Here is a 19,770-nt window from a genome sequence, read left to right on the forward strand (position 1 = left end):
AGCTTTCTCTTCCGCTTCCTGATACTTTTGGTGTAAATAGCTAGCAATTAAATGTACTTTTCTTGACTGAAAAGTTCTCTGAAGAGTATCATACTCATTTAATCCGGACTGGGAAGGCAAATTAACGTTCTGCTGGCAGTCAGCTCCCTGTTGCTTTTGTACAGTATCTCAAACTGACGATGTACTCCTGATGTCTTTGTCATTTAATTAAATTTCCTGAGCTGCTTGTAGTTCCAATTTAAAGCACAACGATTATTTTTTTTTAATCAAGAAGCATTAATGCTAGTTATTTTTCTTTCATAATCCTGTTGCGATTTATGTGGAAGTGCTCAGACTTACAGATATAGCTTAGAACAGTGTATCTCATGCATCTGCAGAAGTTGTGCTTTGGAGTTGCTTTCCAAATCTCTTTGGCCTTAATCAAAGGAAAACTTCAGATCACAAACTTGCTTTCTATCCTCCTTGTTACTTTCCTTTCTTCTTACAGTTTAGGGCAGTTAGGATGAGGACTGGCTTTACACTCTTCAGTAGCCTGAGGTCAGCAACTTGCGTATTTCCACTGTCTTTGCTTAAGCTGGTGTGTTCTATTTTGTTGGTTTGTTTTTTAAGGATAATCATTGACATAGAAGCAGAATGCACTCTAGTGTTGCTTCCTTCACCTCAACTGTGCTTGAGGTAGTTATTTGTTATACCTTTGTGGACTGTTGAAGTTGTCTCCATGAAAGACCTTTTCTGTTCTTTTTTTTTTTTTTTTGCCTCTCCCACAAAGAGGCAGAACCTCAGAGTTCTCCTAAAGCTTACATAGAGGCACTACAGGTGGAGTTAAGGGAAGACAAATAGTGGTGTGGAGAGGAAATTTAACTATGCAGCTGATCAGGTACATTCTCAGAAATCCATGTGTTCTGGCTGCTCGGTATTGAGCATGGGACAAGCTTTGGAGGAGCAGGAGGCTCTAAGTTTAGATCAGCAGAGCTATTCTGGGTATGAGTCATGTCACCCGTTTTTACTGATTTTCTTGTTATTGCATTGTTTGAATTCCATTGCTGTGTAGTTCGATTACTTACCAAACTAGGACTCTTTGGCTTCTCTTGTTTGTTTAGCTGGGCTGATGCAGCGCAGGGAGGGCAAATCAGCTTTTTTTTGGTTTTACATAAGCTTTTTTTTTTTTTTTGCTCAGTTTTTCAAATGGAGACATGAGGATGGTCAGAAGGAACGGCACAGCGCTAGGTATGAATTGAATCGGTTTTAATAGAACTGCTGGTGGAACTGAGGTGGTCTTCTAACCAGGATATTATTTCTGGTGTTTCTTACATGTGTTGTGTTGTGTGATTTGGAAGGTGCTGTTATCATTGTCCTCATATTGCACAGGTGGAAAAACCTGGACTATAAACAAGGCCGTGGCTTGTACCACTTTGACAACTGTACCACTTTGTCATGCCTGATCTTCTGATCGTGTAAAAGGGAGGGATTGCTAAGTTATCACTGAGATTTATTAAGTACAATCAAAATACTCTTGAGAGCATTGTACTATTCCATACAGTCCAATGGAAGTTGATTTTCCTTTTTTTCTGAATCCTTTTCTCTTATATCTGCCTATATTTGCACATTCACTTGGATCATTTACTTATACTAATCACTGCCAATGCTGCACTAGAGCTGCTTAAGAAATGATGTGCTGATATTCAAAGCCTGCAGTCTGAAACTTAATTTAGAGTAAATGAAATGGCACGCTTTATTGATAGTGATTGGACGCTTCATTTGAGAACAGACATCTTGAAAATAGAAGCTATGGGCTTACAAGGTAGGTAGGGGCATGGCTGGAGCGTGGGGCAGTTCACAGTACAAATGGTCTGATTCTTTTCAAGAGGCAAGTCTGCTTGTGCTTTTGCAGGTTGGTGACATACTTTATTGTTTGCAAAAGTTGTAGCTTAGTTTTGTTTGCTTTTACCCCCCAACTTGTGTTCTTGTACTGCAATACACGATTCTGGCACTGGCCCATAACTTATGGGGATCACATTGCTTTGATATCCAGTGCATTCTGAAAGTGTTTACACTTGACAAAAGGACTTCGAGGCATCTTTTGGGTAGAACTCTTGTTATAAACAGCATTTTCTGATTTCCAGCTGTGCTCCCAGATTCTCCACAACATTGTTAATGCCAAAGCAGTGTGTATGTTGGAAATAGGACTAAGATCTCTGTAAAGTGCTGAAGCATCTAATTGGAACACTGAACCGCTGCATAGTGCATAAAATATCCTGACATCCTTTCTGCAAGGCCATTAGGATGCACTTCTTTTTATTCCGTTTCTGTCCTCACATATTTGTTGGCGGTTTCTTGGGGTCCTGTGCCACTCAGAAGTGTTAGTGGTTTGCTGCTTTGCCATGGTTTTCTAGCAGTTCAGCATCTGTAAGTCGCAGTGGAGCTCATATTGATCTGAGACTGGGAATTCTTGAGGCTTCTTCAAGGACAGCTGGCGCAGAGCAAGTCAAAAGGCTTGGGGCTGGGCTGTGTAATGCTCTTTCCAAAATTGTAAACAGCCCAGCATGCTGTCCTGAAATGCCCTGAAGGGAGAAAACTGTTAAGGAAACAAAGCTGCCAATTGTAGAAAAATTTGGGTTTCCATTTTCAGAATTTCTCTGGTGCCCTGGACCACATCCAGACCATCACCTCATCTTCTAGATGGTGCACGCCACTTTGGATCATCCTGATTTAAAACCAAAACAAGAAAACAGAATACTGGTCGCAGAGCAGTTCCTTGTTCTGCTGGTCAGCCGTTTGTCAGCTGTGGTAGCTCAGGTGTCTGTAATAGAAGCAGCTGGTACTGCATTGCTCCATGTCTGGCCTGGGCAGCTTTGGTACAATGCGCTGCAAGTTTCCTTTGTGCTGAGACACGAGCAGTATTTTTAAGCTCACTGAGCGCCATTGTTAGTCGAAACCCCCCAAGAGATAATCAGGTAACCAATCTAGGCTTCCTACTAAGTAACAGAGGTAATGCCCCTGTCTGCGCTGCATCTCTTTCTCCACTTAAAGGCTCTGACTCTTTTTCCTTGCCCGTCTTGCAGAGCCAGGTAGTGGAGAGCAGTTACTGCATTCAGACTGGTTCAAGTAAGGGATTAAACTTCTGAAGCGTGAGTAAAGCTTGGCCCCAAAGGGATCAGCGACTCTGGTGTGGCCACTCCACTCCAGGAGCTGCGCTCAGTGCTCTCTGAAGAGGTCCCAACTTCTCCATGTGTTGAGCAGGTTAACAGGGTAATCCTTAGGCTTTAAGTCTCTGGGTTTATTTTGTTTTATTTTCAAATGACTTCAAGAGGTTGAGTCAGTTCACAGTGGCTGAAAAATGAGGGGACAGTCCCTGCAGGAAAAACATCAAGTGTGAACACGCTCACGTATGAAGCGTTTGTGGTATCCAAATTAGTTCAAGAAATTAGTACACGTCTGCAAAGATGTAGATAGGCTGTTTTAAGGTAGGTACTTGCTGTTATGCTGTGAAGGTGACTTCACCTTTAAGTAAGGTGAGCACAAGGTGTTCACAAAATGCAGTTGGAGGTGTTATCGTTTTATTTTACAATATGTAAACTTGCTCACGGCATAAATAAACATCAAGGTGTTTGATAAACATCTTGATTTCCTTGTTGCTATTGTACTTCATGTAATATTAGTCTTTCTACTAGAACTGTAATGTTCTGAAGTTGTCAGAGCTTGTTCTTTTCTGTGAGTAATTGGGCTCTCCTGCTTGTAAATTATCAGATCTCTTCAGTTGCTCAGGTTGTTTGTCCTTCACACCTGTTGGAAGGCTGCTCTGAAGCTTGAGGTTTGAGGTCTCTTCAGACTATAGCTTATTCCAGCTGCAAGTCTGGTCTTCCATTTGTGTTTGGCTTATACGTTTATTCTTGGGTTGATGTAGTACTTACTCCTTGAAAGCACCCATAGACTATTTGGTTGCTCTTTTCTCAGATTCACTAGATGAAACTACGCTTACAGTTTGCTCCCATAAAATAGATTTGGTTTTTGCCTGTGTTGTTCTTGAGCTGTCCTTCCCTACCGTGCTTCTTCCGCTCTGATCTCGGTCACTTTTGAACATGGGTGACTGGTGTTTGCAGAATGCAGGAGTGGGTTTATTAGCTTAGTGGAAAAAAAGACTTTGGTTTAGTGATTCTGGTGTTACGCGGTGCTTTTGGCTGTATTTACTCTACCCTAGTTAGCCTTGTCCTGGATCTGGTCTTTTTTCATCTAGGCAGTTGCTTTTGTGAACTCTTGTAGCACGACAGCTTTAGTCTTTCTGTTGCTTTTCAGTAAGGCTTTTATTTTGTAGATAACTCCTATCTGAGGTTTGGCTGACTTTCACAGATTCTCAAAAGGTTTACTTTATACTGAGGAGTTTAGCTTCTCTATTAAAATAGAAGATCCCCATGTTGTTCATATTAAGCATCAGGGAATTTCCAGCTAGCCTGAATTTCTCTGCTCTAAATTTCTTTTCTAAGAAGGCTGATGCAGTTGTTCATCACTTTCAGTGCACTTTGTTGAACTTTTACGAATAAAAACTGGTCTGCTTTATCAGAACTTATTTCCTGGCTTATCTCTTGAGCTCCTCCCTGTAAGCAGCAGCTGTCTTCAATCATCTGCTCAGGAGGCTTTTTGTTTTTAGGGAGGAAGGGAAGGTTTGCTGATGCCTGCTTTGTATTCTGTCGAGTAAAAATTCAACTCTTCTTGTGCACATGAATCTTTTTTCCTGTGTGTGAGGTAATGTGGGTTCAAGTTTTCTTTTTTCTTTTTTTTTTTCTTATGTTGCCACTTTCTTCACAGTAGCATATGGGTGGTTTTGTTCAACGTGACGCGAAGCAGGCAGGACTCATCTTTAGATCTTTACATTGTAAAGAGATGACAGACTAGTATGTGCACTCTGCTGGGATCAAAAGATAATAGCATTGCAGCAGTGTTCCTTGTTCCGTCTATTCTAAAAAAAATTTTAATTGGAGAACTTTTGATAACAAATCCCTATGTATGAGACCATTCAAAGGCTGTGTAACATGGTTGCTATTAGGGTTGCTGTGTTTGCTTCTGTCAAAGAACTAATTTTTTTTTAGGAAAAAAAAAAAAAGCCCAGATATTACTAATGCTTTTCCTTGGTAGCTCAAAGTGTACTGAAAGCATTAATCTTTGCCATTTGGTACTACTTGGGTGAACTGTTTTTCTAAGAACAGAGTAGATGGAAAGATGATTTGCAGACAGAATGAGTCATCTCGATGGAATTGGCCAATATGCCACTACAGCCTTCAGTGAAAGGCTTTGGTCCGATAAGTGGTTGTTTTCATACATTGTAAACTATTGGGATGGAATTGGAAATAATTAGGACTTGAGGTGTGCCAGTTGTTTGACCTTTGCAGTGCTACAGGTTACTGTTATTGAAATCTGCACGATTCCCCAGAGACTTGCCTCTTGTGTTGTCAATTTTTTAATGCTCTTTCTCTTGCTATCTCAGTCTTCCAGATAAGAGTTATCTCTTTAAGGTTCAAAGACTGTCAGCTTATAAACCTTCTTTCTTTATTATGTACAGCAAGAGATGGTGGGAAGGGTGAGAGTTTTCGAGTCCAGTATTTTAATTCTTTTTAGATGTGGTATATCTAGGACGTCTGTATGTGGAAAGGGCTGGATGCTTTCAAAAACCTTTTAAAGTAATCTTTCATTGCAGAACTGTCAATTTTGGGCCTTGATAGTGGAAGAAGGTAGGAAAAGCTGGGGAGGGAGAGAGATTTTTCTCTTAAATCTGGTGTAATTTAAAGTTCTTTTTTCATCCAGCTAAAAACTGCCTTTGTTATCATTCTCTTCTCTTTCTAGGTTTCCATGAAGATAAAAGGTTGAAATGTCGATGGCCTGTTGGTAGCTGGGTGCTGGTTGTCATCTGGAAGGTTCCTGCCGGTGTCTTCTCCCAGTAGTTGGTGTCACATTGGCTGCTGAGAATCATGAAGGTTGTACCGGAGAAGAATGCGGTCCGCATCCTGTGGGGTAGGGAACGAGGTACCCAGGCGCTGGGTGCTCAGCGGCTCCTGCAGGAGTTGGTGGAAGATAAAACTCGATGGATGAAATGGGAGGGCAAGGTAAGGTAGTGGAAGAGGTGTGCAGGCTGATGTTGGAGTGGGGGATGGGAGGCAGGGATTTGAAATAAATTCTCGTGATTGTATATTTGATGTGTTACGCTTGATATGCTCTCTGGCTGTGTTCAGTTCCTGCAGTGGTGTGAGAATAGATACGTTTCTGCAGTGAGTTCCCCTTGTTGTCTGTGTGGCTTACAGTTCAAGTATGATCATATGACACTTGCAACACTTCCTGCTTTGTTGGCTTTTTCAGAAAGTTGAGTTACCAGACAGTCCACGCTCCACCTTCTTGCTGGCGTTTAGTCCAGACAGGTAATTAACTCCTAGTTCATTCCCTGTTTCAGCAGTCTCCTTACACTTACAGAAGTGAAGGAGGTTTGTACCCATTGAGTTGTTCAAGCCTGAACAGCCAAGAGAAACTTCTGGTTCCTGACGTGCATGGACAGAACTTGCACACCTTCCTAATCTTGCAGCTTCAGGCGTAGCAGATATTTAATTTCTGAGGTGCCCAAGTGATATGTAGTTTTAAGGAAGAAGAATTTGTACGGCTGCCACGAGATTTCTTAAAAAAAACTTGAGGAAGTTAAGAGTGTTTCATCACAACATACCAAGTGTTGGGGCGTATCCACTGGGATATCGAGGATGAAAGAACAGAGCAGAATGATGCCTATGTTGGAAACAGAAATGGAGGTGGGATCTCTCAGTGCCACTTGACTCTGGTTGAGCTGGTGTGGAAAACTGGGAATGTTTGTTTGCCCCAAGTTGTCACTCAGAGGAGTTCCTTCTGAGCTGTATGTTGACTCTGACTTTTAAAAGTCAAGTTTGTGCTTGCAGATCTGATGAGCTCGTTTGCATGAACCCCAAAATCTGGCCACAAGAACCTCTATTGCCATTGGTGATACGATAGCCTCTTAACCCTTTGAGTGTGGGGCTTTGTGTGGGACTGCTGCTGGGTTAGATGTGAAAAGACCCTGTTGAGTTGAAGCTAACCACAGTTTGGTCTTGCTGTACTCTTTTCATGCTGATGTTTATCCCGCTTTCTGCATTCCCAGGACCCTAATGGCTTCCACACATGTGAACCACAACATCTACATCACAGAGGTGAAAACGGGCAAGTGTGTTCACTCCTTGGTTGGACATCGTCGCACTCCCTGGTGTGTGACCTTCCATCCCACCATCCCAGGCCTCATTGCTTCAGGATGCCTAGATGGGGAGGTTAGAATTTGGGATCTACACGTAAGTCTTTCCTGAAACTCATACCCCTTTTGTATTTGGTGGGTGGTTGACCTTTTTAGTCTGAAATTGTTTCCCAAATGTTGCCTGGTAAGAAACCTGTTTGGAAGTTTTACATAGGACAGATTGTAGCCATCCTTCTTTGTCTAGAGAGATGATGACAGATTCTTCATTCAATCAGGCCAGGTAGGTTGTTCTTCTTAGCCTTGCACGTATATTTGGTATAAATGGTACAGATGATCTCTAGTTCTGGAGAACTTTGTGCAAGGAGCCTGTTTAGCTTATGTGAAAGGCTTGATGTCTTTCATTCCACTGGGATATTTGAACTTTTTATTAGAGAAGCTGCTGCCCTGTGTGTTCTACTTTGCCTGATGATCGTCCCAGAGACAAAACCTGTATTCTCACCTGGTTGTTCTGAGAGGCAGCATTTGTATGGGCTGCTTGAGACACGCTTAGTTGTAAAAATGCATTTGTGGTCATTGTTGCAGATAGTGCTATGTTCTGGACATGGACACATATTAGAGCAGCCGTTGCTGTTGAAAATATGTGACTTCCATGCTGTAGGCAGTCTTGGAGAGGGCACATACATGGAAACCCGATGATCTCAAGCTGCGTGATAAACTGCTTGTGATTCTTGACTCCTCACCCAGGGTGGAAGTGAAAGCTGGTTCACAGATAGCAACAATGCCATTGCATCGCTCGCTTTTCATCCTACGGCTCAGCTCTTGCTGATTGCAACGGCCAATGAGATACATTTCTGGGACTGGAGCCGTCGGGAGCCTTTTGCAGTGGTGAAAACAGCCAGTGAAATGGAGCGGGTCCGGTGAGTTCCTGTTTCCAGGGGGAGTGAGCACTAATCTAGAAAAAATGGTCTGGCTTGGGGACTGGGGGTTGTTCCTATGGGTTACTGCATCCTTCACACAGAGAATGTGAAGAGAAGCGTTGTCTGCAGCTCTTTCACCTAACTGGTAGAAAGAGTTCTGTGGGCAGGAGGAAAAGCAACTGGAAATAGTGTATCAGTTTGGCTGTTCTTATTTATAGTCCTATAAATGTCTTCGGGATCTCCATTTTTGTTTGTAAACTTGGTAATGAACTTGTCAGTATTAAGGATGAGAGAACCCAAAAGTTACTGGAAGAGAGTTCTGAACTACTATGCAAGTGCAATTACGGAGAAAACTGTTGCTGGAAACTTGATGCCATCCTTTGAGCAGTTTAAGATGATGAAGTAACGTTCAAGAGGAGTTAATCTCTCCCTTTGTACTTAATTCCAATTTGTAATATGTATGTACATCTTCCCTAAAACTTCCTGTCTGTTTCAACTGATACAGAAGTGCTTGCTTCCAGCTTTTAACTTCTTTGTAGCGTTGCTGTGGACTAAAAAATAGCTGCAGTCTTAAGAAAACATACTTATTTAATTGAATGTGTAAGCTTTTTGACATCCTTCAGAAGCAAAGATGGTAATGTAGTAACATTCTCATTGCATATATTTCATGTAGGATTTTCTTTTGTGCTGTGTTCAGCTTCGTGTGTCAATGTGGAATGCAAACTGATGATTGATACTCTGCCTTTGCTTTTGTTTTAGACTAGTACGGTTTGATCCCTTGGGACACTACTTGCTCACAGCAATTGTTAACCCTTCCAACCAGCAGGTAAGGGTAATGTCGGTGCCTGCACTGGCTGACTCTTTACAAGATGCTCCTCATGTGTTAACCCTAGTCTGTTCCTAAGTAGCCTTGTGCTATTTCAAAAATCTGAAGTCTTTCCGATCAGAGTTCTGTCCCAACTTAACTGGTCATAGGAATGCTTTCACGTAATGTGCAGGGCTATTAAAGAACTCTAAGTGTGCTTGTTTTGCCCCCGCTGTCATTAGTGGTGGGACAGATTTCTTCATGTCCCTGCTCTTTCAGTTGTTTTGTGACATTCTCTTGGATTGGAAGCTATGCAAGGTATTACTAGCAGTGCTCCTCACAGCTGCTGACTGTCAGATGCTGCTGATTCTGTTGGTAGAAACTGCGTGTTGTTGAAGCTCACTGGGCTGCAGGAAGAGCTTGTCTGGATCCCAAAAATGAGCTCCTTTGAAGTCTGGCTTCCTGCAAGTCAATGCCAGACTCATTTTTTCATCTCTAGGAAGAGGCTTTATCGCATTCTTTCATCTGTCTGGGATAGCAGTTGGCTTTCTTGTGTTTATCTGGAAGTGCAGGATTTTTGCTGTGAGGAGGCTGAACTTTTTTTTCCTTCTGCAGAGTGACGAGGAAGTGGAAATCTCCGTGGACAGCACAGAGATGCCGCACTATCGCCAGCGCGCTATCCTTCCCTCTCAACCTGTGAGGCGCACACCTCTCCTCCACAACTTCCTGCATATGTTGTCCTCCCGCTCCTCTGGCATACAGGTGGGAGAGCAAAACAGTGTTCAAGACTCTGCTACCCCATCCCCTCCACCGCCTCCACCACCTCCGCCTCCAGCCAGTGAGAACACAAGGGCATCTGTTTATAACAGGCTCCGGGAGCGTGTCAGCTACCCCACAGCAGAGTGCTGCCAGCACTTGGGGATGTTGTGCCTTTGCAGCCGATGCTCTAGTGCAAGACTTCCGTCTTCTCTCTTCCCACACCAGGAAAATGCACCCTCCACGTCTTCTGGGGCCACTGGCACGTCCTTCTCCTCTGTGCAGACAGAGCCTTACCAATCCCCAGAGCAGGCATCTGTAGCACAGGAGGAGCAGGGGATACTTAACAGGCCCTCTGCTTTCAGCACAGTTCAGAGCAGCGCTGCTGGCAACACCCTGCGCAACCTTAGCCTGGGCCCCACGCGGCGGTCCCTGAGCGGGCCCTTGGCAGGCCACCAGTCCCGCTACCAGCAGTCTGCAAGAGAGATGGCTTCGGGCTTGGGCGGGTCTGACTGGTCCAGGACAGTGCTGAACATGAGCTCCCGGTCAGAGCTGGAAGCCATGCCTCCCCCTAGGACCAGTGCCTCCTCCGTGAGCTTGCTGTCGGTGCTGCGGCAGCAGGAGGGAGGTTCCCAGGCATCGGTCTATACTTCTGCAACAGAAGGGAGAGGCTTCCTAGCCCCAGGGGCTGAGGCGGACAGTGGTAGTGGCACTGGCCCGAGCAATCCGGCCAGCATCCGTAATGAGCTCCAGTGTGATTTGAGGCGATTCTTCCTGGAATATGACCGACTTCAGGAGTTAGATCAGGGAATTGCTGGGGAGCCCAGCCAGTCGCAACAGGCTCAAGAAATGCTCAACAACAACATTGAGCCTGATCGGCCTGGTCCCTCCCATCAGCAGACTCCACACAGCAGTGAAAACAATTCCAATTTGTCCCGGGGTCACCTGAACCGCTGTCGCGCTTGTCATAACCTGCTGACCTTTAACAATGACACGCTGCGCTGGGAAAGAAGCACGCCTAGCTACACACCAGGGCAGGTCCAAAGCACATTTGAGGGTGTGCCTCCAAATACCAGCCAGGTGCAGCCTGCAGAGAGAACCGAGGGCAGAGCTCCTGCCTCTAGCAGGCTGCAGCTGGGCAGCTCTTCCACCCCGCAGGAGGAGAGGACCGTGGGAGTGGTCTTTAACCAGGAGACGGGGCACTGGGAGAGAGTTTACAGCCAGTCGGCTTCAAGCAGACCTGGGAATGTATCACAGGAGGCCTTAAACCAGGAAATGCCTGAGGAAAGCTCAGAGGAGGATTCACTCAGGAGGTAAGATATATGCCTGGCCTTCCTCCTCCATTTTTTCTTGAACCTTTCCCATCTGGCCTGAGTTTTTCAGTATATTCAGAGTTTAAAACCTTATGTGTTCATGTGCTGTTTGTGTAGATGAAAACACTGAGACACTGCATTGATGTCTTTTATAGCTGCCGCTGTCATTCCGTTCATAGGTGCTGAAGGTTGTAAGGACAGGGAGCAGGCCTCTTAATGGGGAAGGAGGAAGATAGCACATACGGGCAAGAGGACATGCTCTTGTAGCAAAGCTTTGGGATGAACTGTGCTCCTGATGTTTCCCAGATGTTGTAGAGGGGGTGGGAAAACAGGATATACTGCTGTCCTTTGTATGTCATACCACGTGCATGCTGTGCATGGAGAATCTTCCCAGGTTAGGCATGGGAAATCAATCAGGAGTTGAGAATTGCTTTTCTGAGTCATAGAATCATAGAATTATTTGAGTTGGAAGGGACCCTTAAAGGCCATCTAGTCCAACGTCTCTGTAATGAACAAGGACACCTACAGCTAGATAAGTTTGCTCAGAGCCCAGTCCAGCCTGTCCTTGAATATTTCCGAGGATGGGGTGTCCACCATCTCTCTGGGCAACCTGTTCCAGTGCCTCACCACCCTTATTGTAAAAAACAAAAAACAAAACAAACAAAAAAAACCAAACACACACACACACACACACACACACACACACACACACACACACACACACACACACACACACTTTCTTATCCAATCTAAATCTCCCGTCCTTTAGTTTGAAATGATTTCCCCTTGTCTTGTCACAACAGATCCTGCCTGTCTGTCCCCTTCTTATAGTCCCCCTTCAGATACTGAAGGGCTGCTGTCAGGTCTCCCTGGAGCCTTCTCTTCTCCAGGCTGAGCAGGGGATTCTCTTCTCCTCAGCCTGTCCTCGCAGGGGAGGTGTTTCATCCCTTGGATCATTTTCGTGGCCCTCCACTGGATGTGCTCCAACAGGTCCACATACCTCCTCTGCTGAGGACTCCACACCTGGATGCAATATTGCAGGTTAAGTCTCACCAGCACAGAGCAGAGGGGCAGGATCACCTCTCTTGACCTGCTCGCCATGCTTCTTTTGACACAGCCCTGGGTATGGTTGGCTTTCTGGGCTGTGAGGGTACATTGCTGGCTCATGTCCAAGCTTACCATCCACAAGTATCCCAAGTCCTTTTCAGCAGGGCTGAATGTTCTATCCTTAATTTAGAGTTGCTGAGTTGGAAGGATTAACAATCATTTACTTGGCTGTTGCCATGTAGACTGAGAAAAGGTAAAGCTCCATGTCAGATGGTTGGGCATATACCTTGGTTGTGAGTGTTTGATCAAACCCATGTGCTTTGCTTGCCTTTGATACAGAGGTAAGTTTTGAAAGTGGCTTCCGTTCACCTGAATGTGGTGAGAGCTTTTTGGGAGCCTGTTGGTCACTGAAAATTGTAGGGCCTGCTGTATTCTTTTTTAGCAAGGTGATTTTGTTTTGGAAGGATTTTTAAGGCTTCAGATGTGTTAGAGGAAACAGAGCAAGCGAAATCAGGCTTGCTCTCTCCACTGGCTTGTAGCAATGTTTCAGCTACATAGGCATTCTTTGGATAGTGTTTCCCCACTTCTTTCAGTTTGACATCCTCTTGGTCAAGTGATTTATGCATTTGCCAGAGGAAAGGTCCAGTCCTGGTGTTTCTCAGAAATGGATGCTGTGTGCTTTAGGAAAGTAAAATTTCCAGGTTTGGTGCAAATGGTACTGACTGGTGAGGCTTTGTACACAGGAGTGCCTGAGGAAAGGGAATTCTTTCCTCCTTCCTGCAGATAAGCTTATTATACTCGAGCTGGAACAGTGGCTGCCTTTCTTGTTGCTGTAGTTGTATAGCAAGTAAGTTGTGCTGGTCATGAAATGATTCATCTGCTTCTAAATCCTTGCCCCAGTTTTTTTTTTTAATAGCCTGTCATGAGAGTCTCAAGCTGAACTTGGTAACTACTTCTTTCTTGGCCTGAGACTTACCTGATGCTAATTTATATCAGGTATCCTCTAGACCCCTTATAAAAGAGCAGAGTGGTTGGAAGGAACTGGCAAATTTACCTTTGAAATGGCACTTGAGTAAGTTTTACATCATCTTTCTTTTGAAATAGCTGTACATGCTCTTATATCCACTCTGCTATGTTGCTTGTTCTCTGGACTAAGTCACTGCAGTGTCATAAATAAAGAGGGCAAATGCAGTGATCAGGCTATTGGTAGTTATTTGGACAGTGCGGTGTAATGGAATCTATAGGTACAATCCTCCGGCTAGTTCTCTAGAAGTTACCATTTCTTTAAAAATGTCCTGGGGTATACGGCTCAGCCTACCCCACCGTGCAGGAGCTGAACTGATCGAGGCCTTAGAGCTGAAATTCTGTAACTGGATTTCCAGGTTGCTTTGCAGGTGCTGGTTGCTGCTGTCTGCTCCTTGATTGTATCATCTGTACAGGGTCAGTTGCCTACTGGATTGTCTCTGAGAACAGATGCTTTTTGCTAGGATGGATAAATTTGAGGCATGTAGCTCAGTGAGTAAGCTTAATTCCTGAGGAATTCCTGTAGTATGAAACCTTTAGTAAAACATTTTTGTCAGAGATTGCTGACAAGTTTTTAGGGACTCTTATTTTGTCAGTCTCCGGCTTCTACTATCAGACTTTCCTTGAGAACAGGCGTGGCAGGGATTTCTTCACTTCTAGCTGAAGTGTAGGTGACTGTAGTATAGTGAGGTAAGGAACCTGGAAGCAGTGGCAGTGAGGAGTCTGGTGGTAGTGAAATGCTCATGGCAATTTCCTTGAAGTAAAACTTTATTTGCTTTCCTGTTAAACATACTGGTTGGACCTGTGGGGAGCTTTATGAAGTCTTTTCCCTTAAAAGGAACCTTGTGTGTGGAAAACCTGTGTCCTGCAGCTGTGATGTTTTACCCTTCTCAAAAGCTGTTATATTTTTCCTCATAGAGCAATAGCAAGTCAGCAAGCGTCCACTTACCTACTTTTTTTTCCTGTAGAATGAACATCCTCAGGTCCAGCTGCCAAGTCTCCCAGACATCAGTTGTGCTCTCATGATGGGCAGTTCTGGAACCACTTCTATATAGCAGCATCCAAAATGTGTATTAATTTTTGCAGCTCCAGAAGTCGGCAAAGATGGTGACTAAGGTTCATGAGGTGTAAGCTATGTAATGCTGAAAGCGATAGGGAAATAGAAGAGGGGAAGTAAGTCTTAAAGCCCAAGGGAACAAGTGGTGACTGAATTACACGTTTATAATCAATGTAATTTTGTACCTGTGGACTTGAGTTTAGGTTTTAGCATTAGCGATGTCCATGCGTTTGCTCCTAACCTGAACCTTAACTTACGTTCTTCTTTGTTTCTCCATTAGATGTCCTCATTGGACAGTTGAGCACTTTATTCTTAGACTAGCTGAAAATTCCTAGAAAAAAAATTGCATCTGGAAACTGTGTGTGCATTCCCATTCCTTGACGTGGTTTCCTTGACTTAAAAGTGGCTTGTTGGGAAGACATTGCCGTAGAGGGTCAGTTAAGTTAATAGATAGTTTAATGAAGGATATTCCTCTTTGAATTGTGTTATTGCAGCTATGCCAGCTGGTTATGGAGACAATTCAGCTCTTTCTGATGATGCTGGATTAATTATCTTGGGCTAATGGTGAAAGCACTAATAAGTGTGTAATGAAGCTATTCCTGACTAACAGCTCTGGCACCTCTAATAGGAGAAGTGTGTCACCGAGAGCCTCAGCAGTACAGCAGCCTTGTCATTTTCAACTTGGCCTGAAAGCAACACAAACATTGAGGAGCTTGAAGCTGTGTCAGGAATGTATGAAGTTGGAGAAGGTTGTGGTCTACCTTAAGTAGAAGCTGGGTGACATTGAGGTTCAGTTTTTCTGAGGTTCTCCAAGCTGTTCTCATTAATTCAAATGTAGGTTGTTGTTTTTTTTCCTCTGTGGATTGATCTTTGCTTCACTTCTAACATCAAAGTGAAAAGAGCCTTAGAAATCCCTGAAATTGGTCTGTGAAATGTGCTGCATGAAATTGGTAATAGAAGCTTTTGGCAAGATCAGGATGAAGGAAAGATAATTGAGCAACAGATGATAGCTGGTTTCATTTTTCTGTAAATTGTTAATTAAAAATGGGTTGAGAAAGCATTGTGTTAATACTGTAATCTTAGTGAGGAAAAAGATCCCGTAAGTACTTTAAGCCATTGTTGTTGCATGGGCCAATTCAGATTTATAATGACAAGCTGAATAAGGATATGACAGAATCTTTCTAGCCAGCCGCTTGCTTGTGTGTAGTGATGTCGACTTATTAAGAAAATGATGTATAAAACCCTAGCAGTGGTCCTTCCCAACGTGTGTTTCAGCTAGCTAATGAAATAGGTGCAGTGCTGTCTAACAAAACTGATCCAAATCTCCAAATGCTGCTTCTCTGGCTATTTTACTGGGATACCAATGGTGTCTACAGAATTAGTGAGTTGTTACATGTAGGAAAATTCTCAGTTTTTAAATTTTTTGTTGCTTCTGCATTCTGGCATGACGCCCTAGGCCACAATCTTTCAGGAATGGATGCAGAGAGCAAGTAGTGCCACGAGCATGCCCACAGTCATGCAACTCAAACCTTACTTTGTGAAACAGTTCTAGATGGGGGGGAAGAAATGCACAAAGAGAAACTTGTTGTCTATGCATTCAAGCTCTAGCAGCTGACAGTGTGCTAAGGGGGCAATTTTGATATTGTTTACCTGTTTGTTTCGACTAGAAATTGAAATGGATTGCTGTAAATGAAAGATAAGCCATGTCCTCTAGTCAGGCACATCTGAAAGATGCCTGTCTTTGATGAGGAAAGGTGTTTTATTGTCCTTATTCTTGTGTTAAGAAGCTTTGTCTAGCAGTGATGTCAGGCTTGTTCAACTGCTCCGTTGTGCTCATTCTAGAAGTCAAATTCTGTAGGCTGAGGTATGAACAGCTTCTGTGCCTTTTTTAAAGAGTACCGAATGTTTCTGCCTTTGCTTACTTTGGCAAACAAGGTAGGCTGTTGAAGCAATCTGGGAAATCTTTTGAACTGCGCCATGTGCCACATGCACAGGTAGGAGCCTACCTGAGGTGGGGGAGTTTCTGTTTTCTGGGGACATCTGTAATTAACTCTTGTATTTCATTTGGGAACGTACGGAAGTGCAGCATCCACAGCACTGTGCAAAATATAATTGACCTGCTTAAGTTGCTTGTTTGACTGAACGCATGGCTTCTTTTGGTGCATTCCAGTCTTGGATGCAGTATGCACAAATGACAAACACAAATGAGCTTTCCTGGAATTTCATGTGATAGCGTCTGGGGGGAAATTTGTCTTTCGTTTTTCCAGCTCATGCCTGAGGACAGAGGTCCCCCCTGCCCACGCTCTTGCTGTGCACAGTGAGCCCAGTCGTATTCCCTGGGCTGAGTCTGTGTGGAGCTTGGCCGAGATGAGGAAGTTACATACGGGGTAATGAGTGAGATCCAGTCATGACCATTGTATGTGGTGAGTGAGTTTGGCTGTGGTATTGCCCTCAGAAAGATGTCAGTGCTCTACCTGTGGTTTCACATGCTGGGCTGTAGATCTGTGCTATGCTCCTGCCAGGCCCATGAGAGCCTAAAGTGATGGCAGTGCAGCAGTGCTGTTCTTACTGCTCGCAGCACACCTGTCTTCAGTCCTGATGGCTTCTGGCAGCATGTAGCTCTCCATTTACACACCAGGATATGAAAAGAAACATGCAGTCTGTTTCCCTCTGGATTTCTCTGAACTCTTCATTTCCGTATTGCCTTGCTGCCACAAGGTGGTAATGTTGCTTTTACTCTTTACTATCCTTGTCTCCTTGCAGAACTGAAAAGTTTGAGTTCTTGTAAACAGGGAAAAAAATATAGCTTGAGGTCCCATCCCTCCCCACTCCAGTCCTAAATTGCAGCTTATCTACTTTGTTGTCATACATTTGCAAATTCTTTGGTGTTTAGGGAAAGGCCTGAATGGGGATTCTGGGGGGAAACGACTCTGATACAGAATGTGACCAAGAGAGCTGCTCAGCTTCTTGGCTTTTGTAAGGTTTTATAAGGATAGCTGTGGATCTAGAGATGAAATGGGTATTTTATTTAACATGTGAATATCCATAAGTTGAAGCTGTAAGAGACCTCGACAGCTTCACAGAATTCATCTCAAATTCTCACTCATTTCCTACAAAATCTGGAGGTGGGTTCTCATCCTTCCTCTGAAGACTTCCATAATATATGGCTTATTTTCTGGAGGAATGCTTGGCAGATGTTGGCTAGAGTCTGGGTGGCCACCTTTTCCATGGAGCAGCTTATTTTTTCATTCAAGTGTACCTTGAACCATTACCTAAATTTTTAGGCTTTTCCATAACATGAATGTGTTTGTGGTGTTTGGTTTTTTTTCTGATGTAAACAGGCATGGCTTACTCATGACCATGAGGGGATGCCTCTTACGCCTCTTCCGTTTCTAAATTGTAGCTATGGTGTTGACTTGTGGTCAGGCTGGGACCAGGCTGTGATTAAACTAGATTGGCGGAGTGGGAACGCCCACATTCCTGCCTAGTGATGGGAAGTGCTGTGTATAAGATGGAAAAGGTGTATAGTCAATTCTAAAGGTGACTGTGGAGTTTCTGCTAGAGCCTGAGCCTCTCGTGTGTTGCACTAGTTTTTGGTTTTATTGACCAGGCTGTTGAGATTTGTGCATATATTGACTCTTAGTAGCTTTTTCACTATTTAAAGCAGTGGATCGCACATCACTCATATCCTAGCCTTAAAACGAACCAACCAGAATATTTCCCTGTCTCCTGTCATGGGCTTGGAATTGCCTCCCATGAGACATTTCCATGCCTGAAATATATCATCAAAATGGCTAGAGGTAGCCTAAAATTGAAGAGAAGAATGTAGAGCTTCTCCCTTAGCTTGTTTTTGAAGGGAAGGAAACTGAAGCACGGGGAAACTGAAGCCTTGACAAAGCTGCAAAGCGTCTTGTGGTGGAGACAGAATGCATGCATACTGTATTCAACCTTGTTTTGTCCCTTAATTAACAAAAGCAGTGTTGTTACTATTTTTTCCTAATTGTTTACAGCAACTGTGGCTTGTTTATTCAAATATTTAATATTTGTTACAGCAGTGACGTATTAAGTCCAATTAAAAAGGGGGAGTGGAGCAGGAGGACGACAGTACATTGCTGAACTGTAGACACAGCAGTACAATTCTGGCTGCTTAGAATAAATGTCAGCGTGAATGTTTCCTTTGCCAAATCTAAACCAACGAATCTATCAGTAGATGTCGAGTGGGTTTGTCATTTGTCTGTGGCCCCTAAACTCAGGCCTGTCGCTACTGGAAACCCTGCTAGCTTCGTGTCCTGGCACTTTTATTTTGGGCTGTTCTGGTTGAACTGATGGTGTTTAGACGTGACCTTCCTGCTGGGATAAAATTTGTGTTCTGAATTCTTGTTGTGTTGTCGGGTGAACAACAAAGAGCTTGAAAGACTCTGTATTAAACATGGACTGATGAATTTTGGCCAGACCATGCAGGATAAAGACAATTGGCTTTAAGGTACACAAGGAAGAAAGATCGTATAAGTCTTACGGTAGTGTCCTTTCATAGGTGCTGTGGGAAGAAGGGTTTTCTTGCAAACCTTGTAGCCTTTGTGTGTAAAATAGTTCTGGAAAAGTTTTTGCTGTTTCAAGCTTGTTAAATTCCAAAGACACTTGTAACAAGTAATGGTAACCAGAGATGAGTAATATCTCAGTAGTGAGTGGGATAAATCGATGTTAAGGGGTTTGCAACAAGAGGCAACTGGTTCAGGTTTGTGTTTGGGAAGAGGGACATAAGGCGGAGAAGGGCAAAACTGTGGGGTAGGAGTGAGTTCTGGAAACGTTAGCATGGGCACGCAGGAACAAAGATGGCTTGAGTTGTCAATGCTGAACATAAAGTGAAGTACTAATCTGAAGATGGCATGATTGTTAGCTCTGTCAATGGGTGAGATGTGTAGATTGTGGCTTAGCTAGTGTTGTTTATTTTTCCTTTTTTAAAAGTGGAAAATAAAAATGGCTTTCATCATGTAAATGTTACAGCAGCCGGAACCACGGGAGAGGCTCCAGTGGTACCTAAATGGGCAGTTGATCTCTGTGCCAGCTCTGAGGGTTTTGCTGCCACTGTCTTGCTTTGGAGTTTTTTTTTTCCCAGACTGAGTGTGCTTTCTGCGTGGACAGGAAAGACTTTGTTTTACTGAGATGTTTGACATTTGAGCTCGTGAACATTCTGTGAGTTATGTAGAAGGACAAGTGAAAGAGGTGTCCTTTTGCACAAATGTTCCTCCCTCTGCCTTTGACGACTGGTTTCCTGACTGAAGAATAATGTAAGGTTGCTTTTCTACTTCCTTACTGAGAGTTGTTTGAGGGGAAAGAATGATTCTTGTGCTTTCATTCTTGCAGTGACTAATGGAGGTTACTCCCTGTTGCTGAGCTTCCCACCGTACTTCAGAAAGCTGAGCATAGGCAGTCTTTGCCAAACTTGGAAAAAGGCTTAAGCCTTCTTTTCTTTTTGTTGGTCTGAATTTAAATATACAGCAGTGGCAGTAGCAGATTCTTGCAGTGGCTTGGCTTGCAAATTGAGCAGGTATAAAAGCAATGCTGCCTTATCAAATACCTTCATGGAGTTTCCTCAGCCAAACCGCTTCCTTTTCCTTACC

The 19,770-nt window shown here is 43.7% G+C and overlaps 1 protein-coding gene across 3 annotated transcripts in view; it reads left to right on the forward strand.

The window, feature by feature from the left end:
- The window catches only part of AMBRA1 (autophagy and beclin 1 regulator 1), a 123,669-nt gene continuing 105,103 nt past the window's right edge, over positions 1,205 to 19,770 (forward strand). For 2 of the 3 annotated variants that reach the window (XM_021401422.1, XM_021401423.1), the window contains exons 1-7: positions 1,205 to 1,227; positions 5,836 to 6,095; positions 6,346 to 6,404; positions 7,145 to 7,328; positions 7,976 to 8,148; positions 8,908 to 8,974; positions 9,569 to 11,022. In XM_021401422.1, the coding sequence (XP_021257097.1) occupies positions 5,961 to 6,095; positions 6,346 to 6,404; positions 7,145 to 7,328; positions 7,976 to 8,148; positions 8,908 to 8,974; positions 9,569 to 11,022 (2,072 nt within the window). In that variant the 5' untranslated portion in view covers positions 1,205 to 1,227; positions 5,836 to 5,960. The remainder of the gene's footprint in view (positions 1,228 to 5,835; positions 6,096 to 6,345; positions 6,405 to 7,144; positions 7,329 to 7,975; positions 8,149 to 8,907; positions 8,975 to 9,568; positions 11,023 to 19,770) is intronic. The other variant, XM_021401424.1, reaches the window with a different exon arrangement.

This window comes from Numida meleagris, chromosome 6 (genome assembly GCF_002078875.1).
Source record: "Numida meleagris isolate 19003 breed g44 Domestic line chromosome 6, NumMel1.0, whole genome shotgun sequence".
NCBI lineage: Eukaryota > Metazoa > Chordata > Aves > Galliformes > Numididae > Numida > Numida meleagris.